General features: G+C 33.1%; 1 protein-coding gene and 1 non-coding gene across 2 annotated transcripts in view; both read right to left on the minus strand.

Annotated features, from left to right (window-relative positions):
* Positions 1–10,629, minus strand: part of LOC149897194 (uncharacterized) — a 99,986-nt gene extending 89,357 nt beyond the window's left edge. Inside the window, exons 1-7 of the mRNA XM_090116839.1 lie at positions 10,410–10,629; positions 8,327–8,407; positions 7,363–7,519; positions 5,680–5,825; positions 4,819–4,944; positions 1,638–1,864; positions 1,075–1,177 (exon numbers count right to left, since the gene is read on the minus strand). Of these exons, the coding sequence (XP_089972965.1) occupies positions 1,075–1,177; positions 1,638–1,864; positions 4,819–4,944; positions 5,680–5,825; positions 7,363–7,519; positions 8,327–8,407; positions 10,410–10,546 (977 nt within the window). The 5' untranslated portion in view covers positions 10,547–10,629. The remainder of the gene's footprint in view (positions 1–1,074; positions 1,178–1,637; positions 1,865–4,818; positions 4,945–5,679; positions 5,826–7,362; positions 7,520–8,326; positions 8,408–10,409) is intronic.
* TRNAS-AGA (transfer RNA serine (anticodon AGA)) lies at positions 8,763–8,844 on the minus strand. Its single transcript has one exon. It is a non-coding gene; the product is annotated as a tRNA-Ser (tRNA).
* Positions 10,630–18,050: the final 7,421 nt, after the last annotated feature.

Raw genomic sequence — 18,050 nt, forward strand, 5'->3', positions numbered from 1 at the left:
TTCCTCTAACTTTCTAAAGCCTTTGTTAGATCAGAAATTCTTTTAACGGTATCATTTTCAAAGTAAAAAGTGTACGTTTCGTTTATATTAATTTTGTTTGAATGTGCTATCTCAGCCGGTCCTTTGCCTGCCATCAAAGGACGGTAGTCTTTATCTCGTGTACAAACTCGTACCTGACCGTTTTCTAGGCAAAATCAAAGGGACGGAAGATTTTAATGAGACTCGCATTGAGTTTTTGTTTTGCATCCTTTAAAGAAGTGCTACGTACATTTTTAACGATTGTTCGTTCTGCTTCTTTACAAATATGGATTCCGAACAATGAGTATCCATTGTAATGTGCTGATAATAAAATAATGATCGAAAAATTTGCAAGGCGAACGCTTAGACGGTTGATAATTGCGATACGGCTTAGTATTTTAGGATCGTTATAATTTAGTTAAAATTTAAATTAAACGTAAATTATAACTCTTGTGCGATACATGAAAAGCACATCGCTAAGACAGCAATCAAGGGGTTCAAAGGTGGCACGTAGTATGTTATAATTGAGCCGCTCTCCAATTAAAACATACATTTAGTCTAAAGAGTATTCCGAGTAATTACAGGGAGGGTTTCCTTTAAGATAACACGTATTTAGAAGACATTTATATATGTCAAATGTGATTAGTGCATGCAATGTTAGTGGGTTAATGAGCAACAGAAAAAAAAAAACAGAAAGATGCTTTACAAGTCACCCCTTTGGTTATAGAAGTTGTATTACGCGAAAGATTTAGGGCGGAATGTTTTAAATACTAACTAGGTTTTAGCAGTCGTTATCAATATTTTATACGTTATTTCTAGAAACATAATTATACCTACTGCTAATTTTATGTTATAATTAGTTTAGGCGTTAAAAATATTTACACTATTAGTGCGCATTGTATTTCGAAACCTATACAAAGACTTAAAGTAGAGAAATGTTTCACACAACATAAAACATTAGATTTCAAGAAAATTCATTCATATTTAGTTATCAAAAATCAGTTTCAAATATTATAGGTTAATTAATGATATATAAATTAATATTTTTATACTCACATGACGAGTTGGTGGGGATAACTAGTGGGGCTGCAGTCTTGTACGGGGAACGGTGGTAGGTCCTCTTCGCTTTCGTAGTTATTACGAGCCATACTTTCGTATTCTATGAAACAAATATTATTTTGAGATGTGGATATTTTTGTTGATTTGTTATAAATTAAAGGAAATTCGATAAAGTAGACAAGAGGTTTTGAGTAATTGAATATTGGACTGATATAAATTATGATTGCAGATTTACAAACTTCGAAGCTAATGTTTTGATCGTGGACATGTTTACTGATAAATAACATAATAATAATTCTTCAGAAAAGGAATTAACCAACTTTATACGCTACGAAATAAGAAGTAACCACTACAAGCTTGGATAAACTTATTCGTCGAATAATGTATAAAACTACCATTTTAAAAACGTATTCTAATTGCCCGTATTTGACAGTTTACGTGACATTTTAATATTATCGTGTAATACTTTATTGGACGGATAAGTTTTATCCAAGCATCAAAAATCGGCCCTAAAACTCGAAAACTTTACAGTTTGTAAGTCTGTCCCTCTTACTACCCACCTCGTATAACCCTCCGGACCCGTCTGGTGGCCTCTTCCGAATAGTCTGCCAGCAGATCCTCTACGGTCTTCCCTCTACCATCTAACGCCCTCAGATCAGCTCCTTTCGCCAATAATATTCGTACGACAGACGCTTTGCCGAAACACGCAGCGTCGTGGAGGGGTGTGCCTGAGTTTGTGCGTATGTTCGGGTCTATGCCCGCCGCTAGGAGTAGGGAGACCACTTCCCTGGGAGAAATTTGGGTTGTTTATTTATGGACAAACTAGTTGAACAGCGCAAAGTAGTTAAGAAAAACTAAATTGCGTTGTTCAGTGAAAAATGATTATTTTTTCTGATGCCTCTTTCCTATGCGCGTGATCCAAAATAATTTATAGCATTACTTGCTAATAATCCAACACCAAAATTTTTCAATTCGATCAAGTAGTTTGTAGTTTATTGTTTCTGAGACTAGCTTATTAAAATAAACTTCAATTTTAAAATATTAGTATGACATAACGCTATTTAAAAATGAGCCGCTGTTATTGCCTAATTGAAGGAAATTTATATTTTTCTTTTATTCGTAGATTAAATACTGATATGCTATTCTGAGTAATCCAGAGTAATAATGTTGCAATAATATTAATTTATAAGTAAACTCCTCTGAATTGTTAATAACATAAAAAAATTCAACACTATTAACTAGCATCTACTAGCGTATTTATTAACAATTGTATACAACAATAAGGTTTTTGGGAACAGGTTTTTAAAATTTGTGTTAATTTCATTTCATTGTACTATAATTAAGTTAATGTTATGATATCTTATTTCATCAAATACTTTAATAACAAAAACGTTATAACTCACCAAATGCTTTAATTGGTTACGTTCTATGTATTGTTTTTACAAACACTATTTTGCGTTATGAAAACAAAAATAGAAATGATAAAAAGCGAACAATTGATACACGACAATTTAATTGCACGCTTTTATCAGCGAATTGATACCGCGAATAGTGACAAATGAAAAGTGAAACACAAACAGCACAGAACAAATATTAACGCTCCGATGCGAATTGCATATTTATGAACCTTTTTTAACGAATCCAACCAAACTTCTGACATATAGATATAAAGGTAATTTGGTATGTGATGTGTGTTATAACAAAATGATGAGTAGGAATTAACACTTGTCCAAAATTAACTTACAAATAATGTAATGTGATTAAATTAAAACAAGTAAGTATAAAGTTAATTTTGTATACAGTGACGTGTGTAATAACAATATGACGAAGAGGAAATTAATGCTTTATTAATATAATGTGATTAAATTTAAACTTTCCGCAATAAGGGGGAAATCCGCAGATGCGTCATCTGGTGATATGGCATTTTAGTTTGTAGTAGATCAAGAGGTCGTGAAATTATCTGACAAAATTATTATAAGTAGTTGGTTCTTTGACCAAATTTACAACACTACAAAATATATATAAAAGGAGATTAAATGTAGTTCTGTCACTATGATTGCTTATAGGTACCTAATTTGAGAAATTAAAAAAATAACGTTTTGACTACAAACGAACCATTTGAAATACCAAAAAACCTCGTCTTACAACAACCAACACAAATTCTCAACAGCTAACATCGTCAACAGTGTCGATTGGAGCGTTATAACGAACGAATGAATATGAATATGCCAATCGCGCCGGTGTCCCCTACTGTTACATTAGCATGTATTAATATTCAATGGTAAATAGTTGCTCAGATTGTAGTGCACGAGCGACAACACAAGGGATGAAACGTGTGACGGATGTATCAAGAATTACATGGTGGTTTATTAATTATTTGGAGCTTAGGTAGTTTTTAGCTAAGTCTCCCCTTGGTAACTGAGTTAATGATTAGTATTTATTAGTAACTAGCGGTCCGCCCCGGCTTCGCCTGTGGTACATATTTATGTTTTCTCTACATAAGAACCATCCTGGTACTTCAAGGAATATACCTAATAAAAAAAGAATTATCGAAATCGGTCCACCCGTTCTCGAGTTATGCGCTTACCAACACATTTTGCGATTCATTTTTATATTATAGAATCTATAATATCTCACATAATCTATAATATAGATTATGTGAGATATTAGACTAGGGTCTCAATAAATAGCACGTTTATACTATCAATTTAAAATGGCAGTGTTCATTTTATGTTTCATTCACAAATGATATAGAAATAGTTAAATTAAAAAAAAAAATTTGGAAAATCCAAAAGTGCACGCCTCATCATTTTTTTTTAATAAATATTATTAATTATTATTTTTGTTTATTTAATAACAATTAAACCACATCGAATCAGACCCTGAAAAATGAAAGGGTTCTATTCCTGAGCATACTCAAGCGTAAGAGAAAAAAAAAGACTCGATTAGTAAAGTATTTCGGTCGCTATCGTGTTAACAAGAAAAAGGATCCGCACATACAGACACACGGACGTCCAAGACAGAACTTAATTAAACTGTTTTTTAACTAGTTTAAATAACAAAAATGACATCAAAAATATCATGAACGTTAAAAATAGTGTTTTTTCTTAATATGTGTGTGTATGTATTATCTTACAAGTGCAATGTATGATACATAAAGACATTTTAAGTTTGAAAAATCAGATGTTTTGCGCGAAGTGACAGTAGTACCCACCTCAACGCTTCGCTTATGAGGCGTGCAATACGAAACTATGGTTATAAAATCTTTTCTAACGCTAGTATTTATTATCTTCAATATTTATTAATTTATTATGCTGATACAAATAAGAGATATAGAATACAAATATCTGTCTAGGAAATGTTCTCTGAGCATAATATTATTATCGGAAAAATCTTGGTATTTCAAGTAATAAAATATTAAACGCTACAAAAATAATTTATACGCATGTATGGGTACGATTAGTCATTGATATGCTTTATCAATGAAATGTTAAACAATTAATTGGAATTCTATAATATTCCCAAGTAACAATTAACTGCAAAGTAGAGTAAAATAATCGATTTTCGTTCTAATTTTTTTTTACTTTTTACTACTTTTACTAGGAGTAGGTATTATTAATTTATTAGATATCTACCTATTATAAAATTTAATGAAAATAATATTAATGTTTGGATATATCTTCACTTTGATTTTAATTTTTAACGTCAATATTAAAATATTAAAAAAAAATCAATACTCACTTGTGACCATTCTTGCTGGCTCTATGCAACGGCGTTGACGAAAACGATCGAACTTTCCAATTGGGATACTTGTACGGCTGTACTAGCATCGGTTGCACTCGCAACAAATGCTGGACCGTTTCCAACCTGTTGATGGAATAAAAAAAATAATTAAAAAGAAACTTGTCTAAAATTTAATTCAGTATAAAACTTAATTTTTTTGTTTGAACTAGGTAGATCATAATAAATAGATTATTCTCAGAAACATAATTAGATGATTTCCAACAGTATGTTTCTAAAAATCAATGAAAGTACAAAATCACAATATTTATTTTAGTTGATTAGAGTTTCCTTTTCAAATAATATTTTCTCGTCAGAAACGTTTCTTGTAATCGTACAATGCACATTTTTTATCCTAGGTTTCTGCATTTGATTGACACGAGAATTCAATGAATTTGTAAAGGAAAATTTCCGATACAACCGCAGCTAGAACGAAGGGAATTAAAAACGTTATTTTAAAACAACATTTTTTTTTTTCTTAATACATCCACATCTTAAGCATAAAAGCTAACGATAGTGTGAATCATGTTCACAATAGAAATAAGTACTCAAGAACTTTTTTTATTTAAAAAAAACTCAACTGGTCACGAAAATAATTTTCCTACCAACTTTTTTGGGTAATTTTTCCATTATTTTTTGGATTTTTTCAAAATATTACATACAGTACAACATCAAAACCGAGTGGTTTTTCCATATTGCGCGGCGAGATCCAAAGCGCTCTCCTGCTTAATGGATACAAAAATGATATTCCTACCCCCAATTTTTTTATTTTTTCAGAAATAACACCACTTTATCATATAGAAAGGAAAAAATCGAACCTACCGTCCATATTGAGCAGCCAGATCCAAAGCACTCTCCTGCTTAATGTTCCTAATATTGACGTCAGCGCCGCGAGCTATGAGCTGCGCGACCACATTGACGAAGCCAAACTGAGCGGCCATTAACAGCGCTGTCTCTTGGTCTAGCGTCTGTAACAAGGGTGTGCGGTAATAATCTTCGTTGTAATTACCTTATCGGTATGTATTAAGTAACAAAGTAATAGATCTGCAGTAACAAAAACATTTGGAAAATTCAAAATCAATCGACGCTTAATGATATCACCATTTTCAATAATACTAATTTAAAAATGCATAATATAATACTGGCTTTTTGGCCGTGTTGTTTTTAAGGAATTTTCCAGGGGAGTTCGATGTTTCACCACGGTAAAAAGTAACCCTAAATGTCACTCTAGCCTGCAGACTATCTCCGGAAGTCAAAATCATTCCATCAAATCGCTACTTGGCGATGTAAAAGAAAATAAAACCGGCCAAGTGCGAGTCGGGCTCGCGCACAAAGGGTTCCGTAGCAGCAAATATAATAAATTACAGTTAAATCAACCTATCTCAAAAACTATAAGAGATACTTTGATCAAACCAAAAATCGTTGAAAGAGTTAATTAGCATGCATCACCTCTATTTTTTTTAGAATTTTATACCCCGTAGTTATAAAAATAGAGGGGGGGGGACATACTTTTTACGACTTTGAGAGCTGATATCTCAAAAACCGTTCACTTTAAGAAAAATGTTTTTTAGAAAACTTTATATCATTTTAAAAGACCTTTCCATTGATACCCCACACGGGTATGTACATCGAAAAAAAAAATTTCATCCCTCAGTTACATGTATTCTTTCCACCCCCCACCCCCAATTCTTTTTTTTACTATTTAGTGTCATATTTTTGTAGCGGTTCATACAACACATATTCCCATCAAATTTCATCACTGTAGTACTTATAGTTTCCGAGTAAATCGGCTGTGACAGACGGACAGACGGACAGACGGACAGACGGACATGACGAAACTATAAGGGTTCCGTTTTTGCCATTTTGGCTACGGAACCCTAAAAAAAGGTATTCTGTGACCATAGTCTCAAGCTTAGAAATAAAATTATTTGTCCAGTTCCAACCCGACGTAATCAGCCGTAAAGATGTTATCTAAAATTAACTGTTAGAATAAATGAACCCTGTTTTTTCTCTTCATTAAATAGTTTATAGCTGTTTAACTGAAAGCAATCTTTTTGTAATTATTTGCTGGTTTTCTAACTTTGTTCTAAGTGCATCCAATTGTGACTGATCGTTTCATTGACTTCAAACTTTTCAGACTTCAACCATACTTGAATGCATTCATTTTAAAGATTAGATACTTCTTTTCTAACTTTACTTTGTATGGCATACAAATTTTCAAGCCTTTTTTTTCGATAGGACAGAACCGATTTTAATGAAACTTCATACCTATACGCAGGATGGATAGGTCCAAAAAGTTACTAGAAATAATTTTAACTAGTTTTAAAATTTTCCATACTTTGAAAATGATAGGCTACTTTTTCCGCTGTTACTTCTAGCTTATAAGACGAGATATTATAAGCTACTTGTTACTGCGCCGATCCTCGTTTTCATGGGAACTTCCTTTGACCACGCGGACAAAACCTCAACACCTAAGTACCAAAAGATAAACCAAAATATACTCACCACATGATTAACATTAACGGGTGGGTTATTGTGCGCTAGTAGCATAGCCACGATGTCTGAATCTCCCTTCCACGCGGCTAGGTGGAGGGGGGTGGCGCCCTTTTTGTCGGCCACGCATGGCGACGCGTCCACTGATAGTAGCAATCGTACTATCTCCCTGGGTAAATTAGCAAGAATAAGAAGAATTTGATATTCTTGGTTTTATGGCATTCAAATGCTTTATTTAAATATAAATTTATGAAGAATAGAAAAAAATTGTTCGAATCCCGCCTCGTGATCGAATTTTTCCTATTCTTTATAAATTTATAAAAATAAGAAGGATTAATTATTGAAAACTGATATGTAACTGGGAAAAGAGTGGACACTTAAGCAAGCAACAAACATGGAAAACAAAATACTATGTATCGTTTTAATTAGATATACCTATGTATATAAAAAAAGTTAAGTATCAGGCTGCGTGTGACGGGTTATAGCTCAAAACTAAGACGTATGTATATGGTAGCAGATAGCTAATTGTAAAAAATATACATAATAAATACTCGGACGCATATGAAAGGCCACAGGGGAAAACAAACGTGTAAAATATTGCAATAATTTTCATGACCTCTTAGTGTTTTGTTGTTAAGTACTAATTTTGACAAATAAAATATACTCGAGAGAGCAAATAAAAATAAACCTTTGTCTGGCGATAAGAAAAACAGCTAAACTCACATATGATTTCAATAAATCAGCTTATTTTTTATGAACACATCACAATCTGTACAAAGTTGAATATATTTTATGAAATACTTAGAAGGTACAAAAAATATTATATCTTAATTAAAATCATAATAGAATAAAACAAAAAACATACGTTAAAACTCTACAATCAACATTTCAACGAACACAAAAAAACCCAGTTATATAGACAACATCTACAAGGAAAAATCTTGCCGAAATTAATATTAAAAATTAAAATACTAACTTGTGACCACGAAGACATGCGTGATGCAGCGGCGTGTACCCATTGTCATCTTGTACGTTCACACCGGCACCTCTTCTTAAGCTGTTGACAAAAACATTATATCTATAATCTAAGTGTATACAATAAACGATAAAATTATAAATAAAGATAGGAATACTAGAAATTAATTGGTATTGATTAGCAGATAATTTAATTTTAGTCTCTATTTGTCGAAGTTGATATCCATATTATGTATACTTATACATATACATTTTTATTACAACGCATCAATGGTAATGTTATTATAGTTAAAACGTAAATTTAACGTGTTTTATTAATTAAATAGCATTTAAAAACTAAAATTTTCACAATATAGATAGAACAAGAATAACAACGACCGATAATATTTTATCCTGTATAAATTTATTTAAAACAAAAAATAAAATAAAAAGAAATCCGCAGTCGGTAGGATTCGAACCTACGCTCCCAGAGGGAATCTGATTTCTAGTCAGACGCCTTAACCGCTCGGCCACGACTGCTACATGTGAACTTGCGAATGTTGAATACATGTTGTGTTGTACTCGTAACCTTTATCACATACAATGACGGACAAAATAATAATAGGTACGTACCTATTTAGATAATTATTATATTTTATTGATATGTTTTCTCAATTATGTAATAATATAAAGAATACACGTATTTATAGGTCATCTACAAAACCACAAAGTAAAACCAACCTTGGTTCAATAATTCAATAAAGTTTTATAATAAACACTTAAGTACTGATATTTTATTTTCCTTCCAAATATGAATCTAACACATTCCAACTGTACGATTCTACAATGTCGTCACCTGATTAGCGACAAAGCCACTACCGTTAAAACTGTTTTATCCTCGAGATCGGCCTTGACACGCTACACAATTCATTATACAAGGGTCAAAGACCTCATTGAAACAATGGTCAGCCTGCATTCGCCTAATTTTAGGATTTACACTGTAAACAACCGTTACCCGCGGCATCTGTGCGGATTTAATTAAATAATTTCTGATAATTTCCATCCGAAACGTCGCGTCGACCCAATTGCTGAGCGTAATTTGAGTAATGTTCATTTTTTATTATTGAGCAATTTACTTGTGACCCGGTTTTACGTAAGTTTCCACGGATGTTCTAGTCAATAAAACATTGGTTTATTTTGTATGTGGGTTTGGAATAAATGATGTACACTGTACAGGAATGTTAATATTGTATTAGCTGACGTCCTAAAAAAATAATTAGAAGGTTCTCCATTCGTAGCGTTTTTTAAATTTTTTCAACCTGTTTGTGTTTTATCCGTCTCAAACGGTTATGTGAGTCATGAGGTTCAGTTAACTAAATAAATATCATACCTAGTTGTACAACCTATTGTGCTTTTGTCCAAAATCTCAGTAACCCATTTAAAATGTTCTCATCTCTTTGAAGATTTTTCAATAACATTCATAGGATTTAAAACTTCCTTTAAATAATCAGAAAATGTATTTATAATATAATTTACACATTAAGCACAAGTTGTTAGAAACACATTAATAAAATATTCGCAGCCGGAAGCTTTCGAGACAAAGACAACCGCAATGCATCCAATCAGCTTTGAAACAATGAGCACCACTTAAATTAAGGCTAGCCGCCATTACTTTTGAGCGAAATAATGCAATTTACACCTTATGCAGTTTATTATGTTCAGTGTATTTAATACATGTGAGTTATTTACTTATTTTGATGTTAAATGCCTGTTCAATACTCATGTTTATGTTTTTGTATTAGGTACTCAAAAACAAGGCTATTTTGCGTCTGTTTTTGTATGATTTAATAGGCTTGGCTATTTACCAATTTTTCACGAGTAAAAATTTCCGGGTTCTAACCATAATGCTTATCCTTTATCACGCGAATGGCACATAATATTCCATGCTTAGTTTAATAATAAATCTATTTGTCTATGAATAAACCACTCTACTACATCATAGATACTAGATAGTACAGATAAAAAAAAGAAGTAACTACACCTCACAATATCATATCATAGAACAAAGCAAAACAACATACCTACAATTTATAACTAAACCTCACCTATCAAAATCGTAAATCTTAGACCGAATCTTGCGCTTCGCTTTCACGCATTTCCTATACAAATTGCACTTGGCCTCGCAAACGTTCGCGCAAATATCAAACGTACCGAAACACTGCACATTTTTATTAACGTCCATTTTCGATAACAATATAATATACACTAACACCGTCGGTATGTTCCCATATTTCTACACTGACTCATAGGAATCCATGGGGTCGAGTCAAAAACAGGTTTTGTCACGATGGACGCGGAGGGACTGCGTTTACTAATAAATTAATATCTTATGATAAATAGATGATAAGATTGCAGAAGTAGTTCAAGGAATTAGCATAATATTACGAATTAGATAACGAAAATTTTGCCCCACAATTTGTATGAATGTCGTAGCAAATCAAGTAATTACTACGACATTTATATATTACACGAAAAATTATCTTATCATTAATAGGCGTTACATATTTGAATGTGAAAGCAAAGACAATAAAGCAAGTTTATTTCCCTTTTTATACTGATAAATTATGATAATGGAGATAATAAAGTTTTATCTAATCAATAAAATAGAAATCATCACCAGAAAACGGACATGAAACTAAAAATACATTATCTTTAGAAAATAGACGTACTATGATTATTGTCATGTCCTAGTTATTTAGCTTATATTATGTCAGTAAAAATCACAAAAAATAGGAAAATATACGTCAAACTGGTTATCAGGAACACTATCAGCAAGCAACCCTTTTAGTGTTATGAGGTGCTTTGGGGTAATTACTGATGGCGGGGTTATTCCGATAAATTAATGTAAAATTAACACGTAACTGCTAATGGTTGTTATAGATGTGAATGCTGTCGTTATAAAGAATATGTATTTTAATAATCTACTACTACTACTTATTAATCAAACAATCCTCGGAAGTTGTTTTAACAAATTTAATACCTTAAATCTTAATTACACCAATACATTATCAAATCATATTTTTTTAACATAAGCCTGTTGTTAAAATGCTTAAAAATTTTACATTTTAGGCATAAAAATAGAAGGAATAAAACTGAATTGCTTCTAGTGAAGAACGTCTCGAATAAACATTACATTTGTATTCAAAGCACGTAACATTATGTCATCGAATAGTATCACATGCTTTCTGAAAATTATATAATGCACATTTGTTTACAAGTCTGAACATTAAAATATTAAGGTTATAAAAATATGATTTATTAATACTTACATAAAATACTCATTGAAAATATTCGTAGAAATTTTGTAGTAAGGCAATTAGGTCCGGACCTCAATTATTATGAAATATTCCTTTTAGATTAAAATACTTAAGAGAGTCTATCCAGTATAATTATTTGACTACTAGCTTTCCGCCTGCGGCTTCGCCCGCGTTTTCAAAAAAAAACCCGCATAGTTCCCGCTCCCGTGGGATTTCCGGGATAAAACCTAGCCTATGTCACTCAGAAATGATGTAGATTTCCAACAGTGAAAGAATTTTTCAAATCTGCCAAGTAGTTTCGGAGCCTATTCAATTCATACAAACAAACAAACAAACAAAAAATCAAACCTTTCCTCTTTATAATATTTGTATAGATTAACAGCCGTACAAATAAAAACTTGCTTATGCAAACCTTATGCAATGCATAGATATGATAAGAATAAATAAAGAATAAGGATGTCATAATTTCTTACAAATAAATTTGGAATAACGTCGATGTAACTATGCTCACGCTATGCAATAGGCGCGGAGCGGCAACGTAGCAATTCATTCACAAAATTATGAAAAACATTGAAATTGTCTACGGTTAAACCTTGGTGCTGTCATTTTGACGCTCGTTTGACTTCGTCGAATTTATTGTGAAGTTTCATCATACGATGTTCTGTTTAATTATTTTTTAAATATTTATTTGAAATAATTTAAATATATCATTAAATATGCAAGCAAATGAAAGAGAACCCTATCCAATATCCGGAGAACAGAAGATAAACCCACCTTGAGATAGGGAGTTGCCAAATAACTGGTACTCAAAACATACAACTCCAAGCTTAGAAGATTTATATTTTCAACGAAAGTTTATATTATTGTGATAAGTTTAGAAATAAGTGTTTTATGTATGTATGGTTTGGCGCATGTCGTAAATAAATAAATCATTATAAATATCAAAAGGGTTTTTCATAATTTCGTATATTTTGACATTTCATACTAAATTTTCCATTTCAATAGGTACGTAATGAAATTATTAATTTGCTCAACTTTTTCTACTTCTCGTATTACTTGCTATTGTCTCAAATTTAGATTGAAAATAGGTTCCAAAACTTGTAAAACACAGCACAATGTACTAAAAAATACGTTATAACTCAATTATGTCAGACTTATACTAGGGTGGTAGCCGGAATAAGGACGAAATAGCATTAGTATGAATACTTATTACGAAGTTATACTAGGTTTCATTTATTACGTGTTTATTTGTATGATTTTTCCTTATTCTTAGTTTATTCTTTTCATAAAATGTTATAACTCGTTTATTTGTACGGCTGTAAGAGAATAACTCAAAATCAAGACAAGTTTCACAAAGCCAAACCTGAGTAGAACAATGTTTTAATGTTTACTAATAGTTCGTTGTCTAAACGCCGTTCAAACTGCATAACTAACAATAGTCCTATACAGACATAGCCGAGAAATATATAGCCAGAAGGGTGACCAGGTATCTCGTATTTAATAGCTTAATATGGGACAATCAATTTAATTGTGGCGACCGTCAATGTCATTATTCGTCACAAAGATAATCAACATTCAGTCAATTCGTTCACCATTCGATTGCGTATCGACAACAAAATTAGGTCAAAAGGCTTTTATTGTACAGATGAATAAATTACCGTGACAAGTGACAACCTTGCAAAGTGAAAAATAACAGTCTAATGAAAGTAGGAATACAGACTAATTAGAAAAGAAAGAAGTAGAAATATAATGCAAGTATGCATAAAGACAATACTTTATCGATCTCGCTAAATAAAGCACATCATACTGATGCTAATATAAGAAGAAAATCGTCCCAAAACTCGAGTATATCTGGTCACCAAGAATAGGGTCACTAGCTGGCCTGGCCCCCATTAGTCACGATTGTGGTTGAATGAAATTATTTTCCTCAACGTATACATAAAACACGCGAGCATGACTGGCAAAATCTGGAATGTTAGATCACTGACCAAATAAATAACCATTGTTTATTTCTTGCAATTTGAGTTAATTGAAATAAAGTTTTGTGAATCAAGGCAACAGCTTTAGTACAAATTTGAAACGATGTTATATTTTGATCTCAATTATAATATTTAAGCAAAAAGCTGACTGATTTGTTGGTCTACTGGTTACGATGATTAACTAAAAATAGAGGCTCTGTATTATGCCTTGGCAGCACTATAATTTATTAGACTCTACAAAAATGATAAAACAATAATAAATAATATATTGAATACTTGACACTTCTAAAAGCAATTCTACATTATTACTTCTAACATAGAGTAGTTATTTATGATTAATAATCTTGCTTTATCCTCATGTTCTAAAAATAATCGTAAAAATAAAATACCCACCTCAACGCTTCGCTTATGAGGCGTGCAATATCAGTGTACTAGATAGACATACACAGACGACAAGATCTATAGTTACTTGTTGTGATAATAATTTTATGGGTAGAGAACGGAAAAATTGTTGTTCTAAACACCTAACCATGAACTTCTAGTTGCTACACGCAATAATATACTTTATGAACTTTCAATCGACTAATACTACACTTATAATCATATCAATGCGGTAAATCATCGAAGTCTAGAATCTAGATGTTATGTGTCTTGTGTAGTGAAATAAAACATTTAAAAAATAAATTTGCCCAGACAATAAGTTAATCGAGGAATAATAATATGATACTTCTACCTGGTTATTTATACCAAATAGTTTCGGAAATTCTAGCCTTTATTTTCATCCAAACCACAGACACAATCATTAGCATATTCTCCTACGTTACGACAATATCCACAACACACCAGGCTGCAAGGCATCTGGGGATACGTACCCGGACCTTTTATTTTACCGGTTTCAAGGTCATCGACTGGAAAGGACCGCGGCCGGAGCGGGTCTGTTTGCATGCTCAAGTGATTCACTGGCGAATTTCATCAGAATGCTTTATTAAAATCTAGCGAATTACCGTAATTGTTAATTACTTCATGCTTATTAAAGCCTAGTTGAATGACTTCTAAGCTGGATTACTGAAAGATGGGCTGTAATTTCGAACGACCGGTTTATCTTGATCCCTATCACCTTACACAACTATATCCGCAGACATGCCTATATTGGTTGGTAATGTTTACGGTTTACAATCTAATCCTTCTTCCTATGAAAGCGTAAAGACGGATTGCTAGAAAGTATGATCTATAGTCTACGAAGAAAAAGTGATACTAGTCGATGTCCGTGCTCGTAAGGTATACACAAAACATGATCATTCTAATTACCCAAAAACTAGTTCATGAAATTGGGCATGGCTTAACACATGCCTCTAGGCATGGTTTCGATTAAATCCTTAGACTTGTTTGATACATGTTTGTACACAAATCTTTTACAGGGTCATGCCAGACAGGCGTTTCCATCAGGCCATCTGCATTTTTGCGTTAAACTGCAAAAATACAAGCTGTTTCACCTTTAGACGGATGAATGCAAAAAGAGTAATAATGGGTAGGTACCTACACCTTTTAAATATGCATTCATTTTTTTATTGTAAATTGGTTGATAACTAATGTTGATATAACACCTTGCGATCCCGGAGTGAGTAATTAATCATTGAAACCTGTATCCCCTAAAAATAGTAAAAGACAGGTGTGCCATGCACGCTCTTTCCTTGACTTTCAGATTTCGTTTACCTGGCAAAAATATTGTAATTAGTTCTCTTGCAGGGATTTAACAGACGACCTAACATAATATGTACATATTAACAACCGTACAAATACACACAGCAAAACTAACTATATAATTAGGCAAATTCAAATCAACAATAAGACCGTTATGTATTAGAGATATGTACTTACAATAAACAACACACACAATCAAAAAGCAATCAGACGTCTGGTGTAGCTGTACTCTAAACTTTACGAATAAATTTTAATACAAATACAAATAATTGTTCAATTTATCTTCAATATTATCAATCAGCACTCAGCAGACCGTTAATTGTAAATAGCTGGGTCCACACCGGCCGATCCACCGCGATCCGATCGCGCGCGGCAGGCGCGCGATCCAAAGATGCGGGCGGTGTGGACGTGCCGCGCGCGATCCATGCACGCGTTTTGCCGCGCGCGATCCCTACCTCGTGCGATCCGTTAGCGGGCGGTTTTTGTACCCGCTTCAAAGGTGCCTCAGTTGCGTGATGCGCGCGGTGTGGACGGTTGTGTTGGATCGCGCGATCCACCTCACCATGGACATCTCAGAAAGTCGAATATCTCAAATTGATTAGCATTCATTCTTGCAAAATTGTGTTCAACTTCATCTGAAACTAACTCTGCGTACAGCTGAGTCCCAGATGCCAATCGATTTTTATAAAATTGTTTCACCCAAAACCGTCGATTTCTTTTTTTTTATTTTTTGCGCAAACATTTCAGTATAATAAAAGTTACTGCTGCAACGGCAAGACGCCGCCGTTGTACGTGTGACTCCATACCTATCGTACAAGAGTTAGACTGGCTGAATCACGGATCGCCTTAGGATCACTTGGAGCGCATATTTTGGATCGCAAGTTTTTAAAGTGGATCGGCCTAACATGATCCACGATCCATGCTCCGCGATCCTGGATCGCGGATCGCGGGATCACTGGATCGGCCGGTGTGGACCCAGCTAATAAACATACTTTAAAATTAAATTGATTTGTTTTCACTGCAATAAAGTCCTAAATCGCATGTCGTTTTTATAATGCCTTTCCTTCAATAAATGCAAGATTACAACTGGTATTTTTTGCTAATAAGAATATATTATGGTGGTACGATGACGGAAGTATTAATTACTATAGATTAAAATAAATATCCCAAACTGATGACTAATTCTCGTATCGTATATTTTATCTACCTTACGGAACAACTACTAGCTACCTATAACATTTAGGAATTCATTCTTGGAAACCTATTATAGATGCATAACATGATGTACGTAAATACATACAATTAATATAACCACACTGTTTTAACTTTTAACTAGTTTAATTTATCATTTAAACAACAGTTATTTTAACGCATAAAGAACATACCTATTCAAATAATAATGCGTCTTCTATGAAGCTCTTTGTGTTTAACTTACTTTGGGTTTAAACGTATTTTCCCAAAATCTATATTTTTTTAATAGGTATACACTTTTTATTTATCCTAGTACCCATATACATAATACTAGCGGTCCGCCCCGGCTTCGCCCGTGGTACATATGAAAAATAGATGTTGGCCGATTCTCAGACTTACCCGATATGCACAGAAATTTTCAAGAGAATCGGTCCACCCGTTTCGGAGGAGTTTGCAGACTAAGATTGTGACACGAGAATTTTATAGTTATACTAGCGGTCCGCCCCGGCTTCGCCCGTGGTACATATGAAAAATAGATGTTGGCCGATTCTCAGACTTACCCGATATGCACAGAAAATTTCATGAGACTCGGTCCACCCGTTTCGGAGGAGTATGCAGACTAACATTGTGACACGAGAATTTTATATATAAGATAAGAAGAAGAAGATTACGTACATGTCATTTTTGTGGTACAAATATTTAAAAATTATGAAGCATGGTCCTTATTCACAATTTTTTAAACTTTGTAACGTTTAATATCAAATGTAAGACCACAAACAAACCTGAACCGCCTCCTCAACTTCCGAAACATATCCCTTTTCCCGAAAAAAGGTATCCAAAACTTCATATTCACCAGCACTTAACATAATTCACCTTTTAGCAGTTAAAAGGGACCGTTAAAAATCGATTACGCGCCATTCCTTATCTAACTTCTCCGCTCCAATATTGATTTTAAATATTTACAAGAGCACCATATCGTGGAAACGGTCGTCAGTGACTAACCATCACACCGACGGATGAATCATCGGGCAGCCAACAGGTTTATTGCGGTATTTTTGCGGTGTAACTGTTTCCTTCGAGTTAGTGGTCTAATTATTTAGGCTCTTTACCTATGTTGAATGTTTACTTAACTCCTTATGTGTGTTTATGTTTTGTACCGTAAGGTTCAAACGTGTTTTGGCATGCTGTGCCTATTATGAATTAAATTGTTTACACACGCATTTACCTAATTTGGCAAATAGCAAAAAGTGTTACTTTTTCTAGGAAAATTATCTGTGATGATTCACAACACAAAATATATACAACTTATACACCTACAGATTTTTTTTATACTACTGGAATCGATGCGATATTCATTATCCTGGTCTATGGTGATTGCTTGAATTGGTAGAATGGTAACTGTTGACTTTAATAAAAATAATAATAATGTAAGCTCCGTTCAAATAATCAATAATTCAAATAATATATGCCGATAATTATGTATGTGGTTTTATATGACATACGATTGAGTAGGTTGAGTTTTTTGACAAAACGGAATTTCAACCATGAACCATATTTT

This window comes from Colias eurytheme, chromosome 26 (assembly GCF_061535395.1).
Source record: "Colias eurytheme isolate Ceu_HAF_F1 chromosome 26, ilColEury1 Martin Lab GWU primary, whole genome shotgun sequence".
Taxonomy (NCBI): domain Eukaryota; kingdom Metazoa; phylum Arthropoda; class Insecta; order Lepidoptera; family Pieridae; genus Colias; species Colias eurytheme.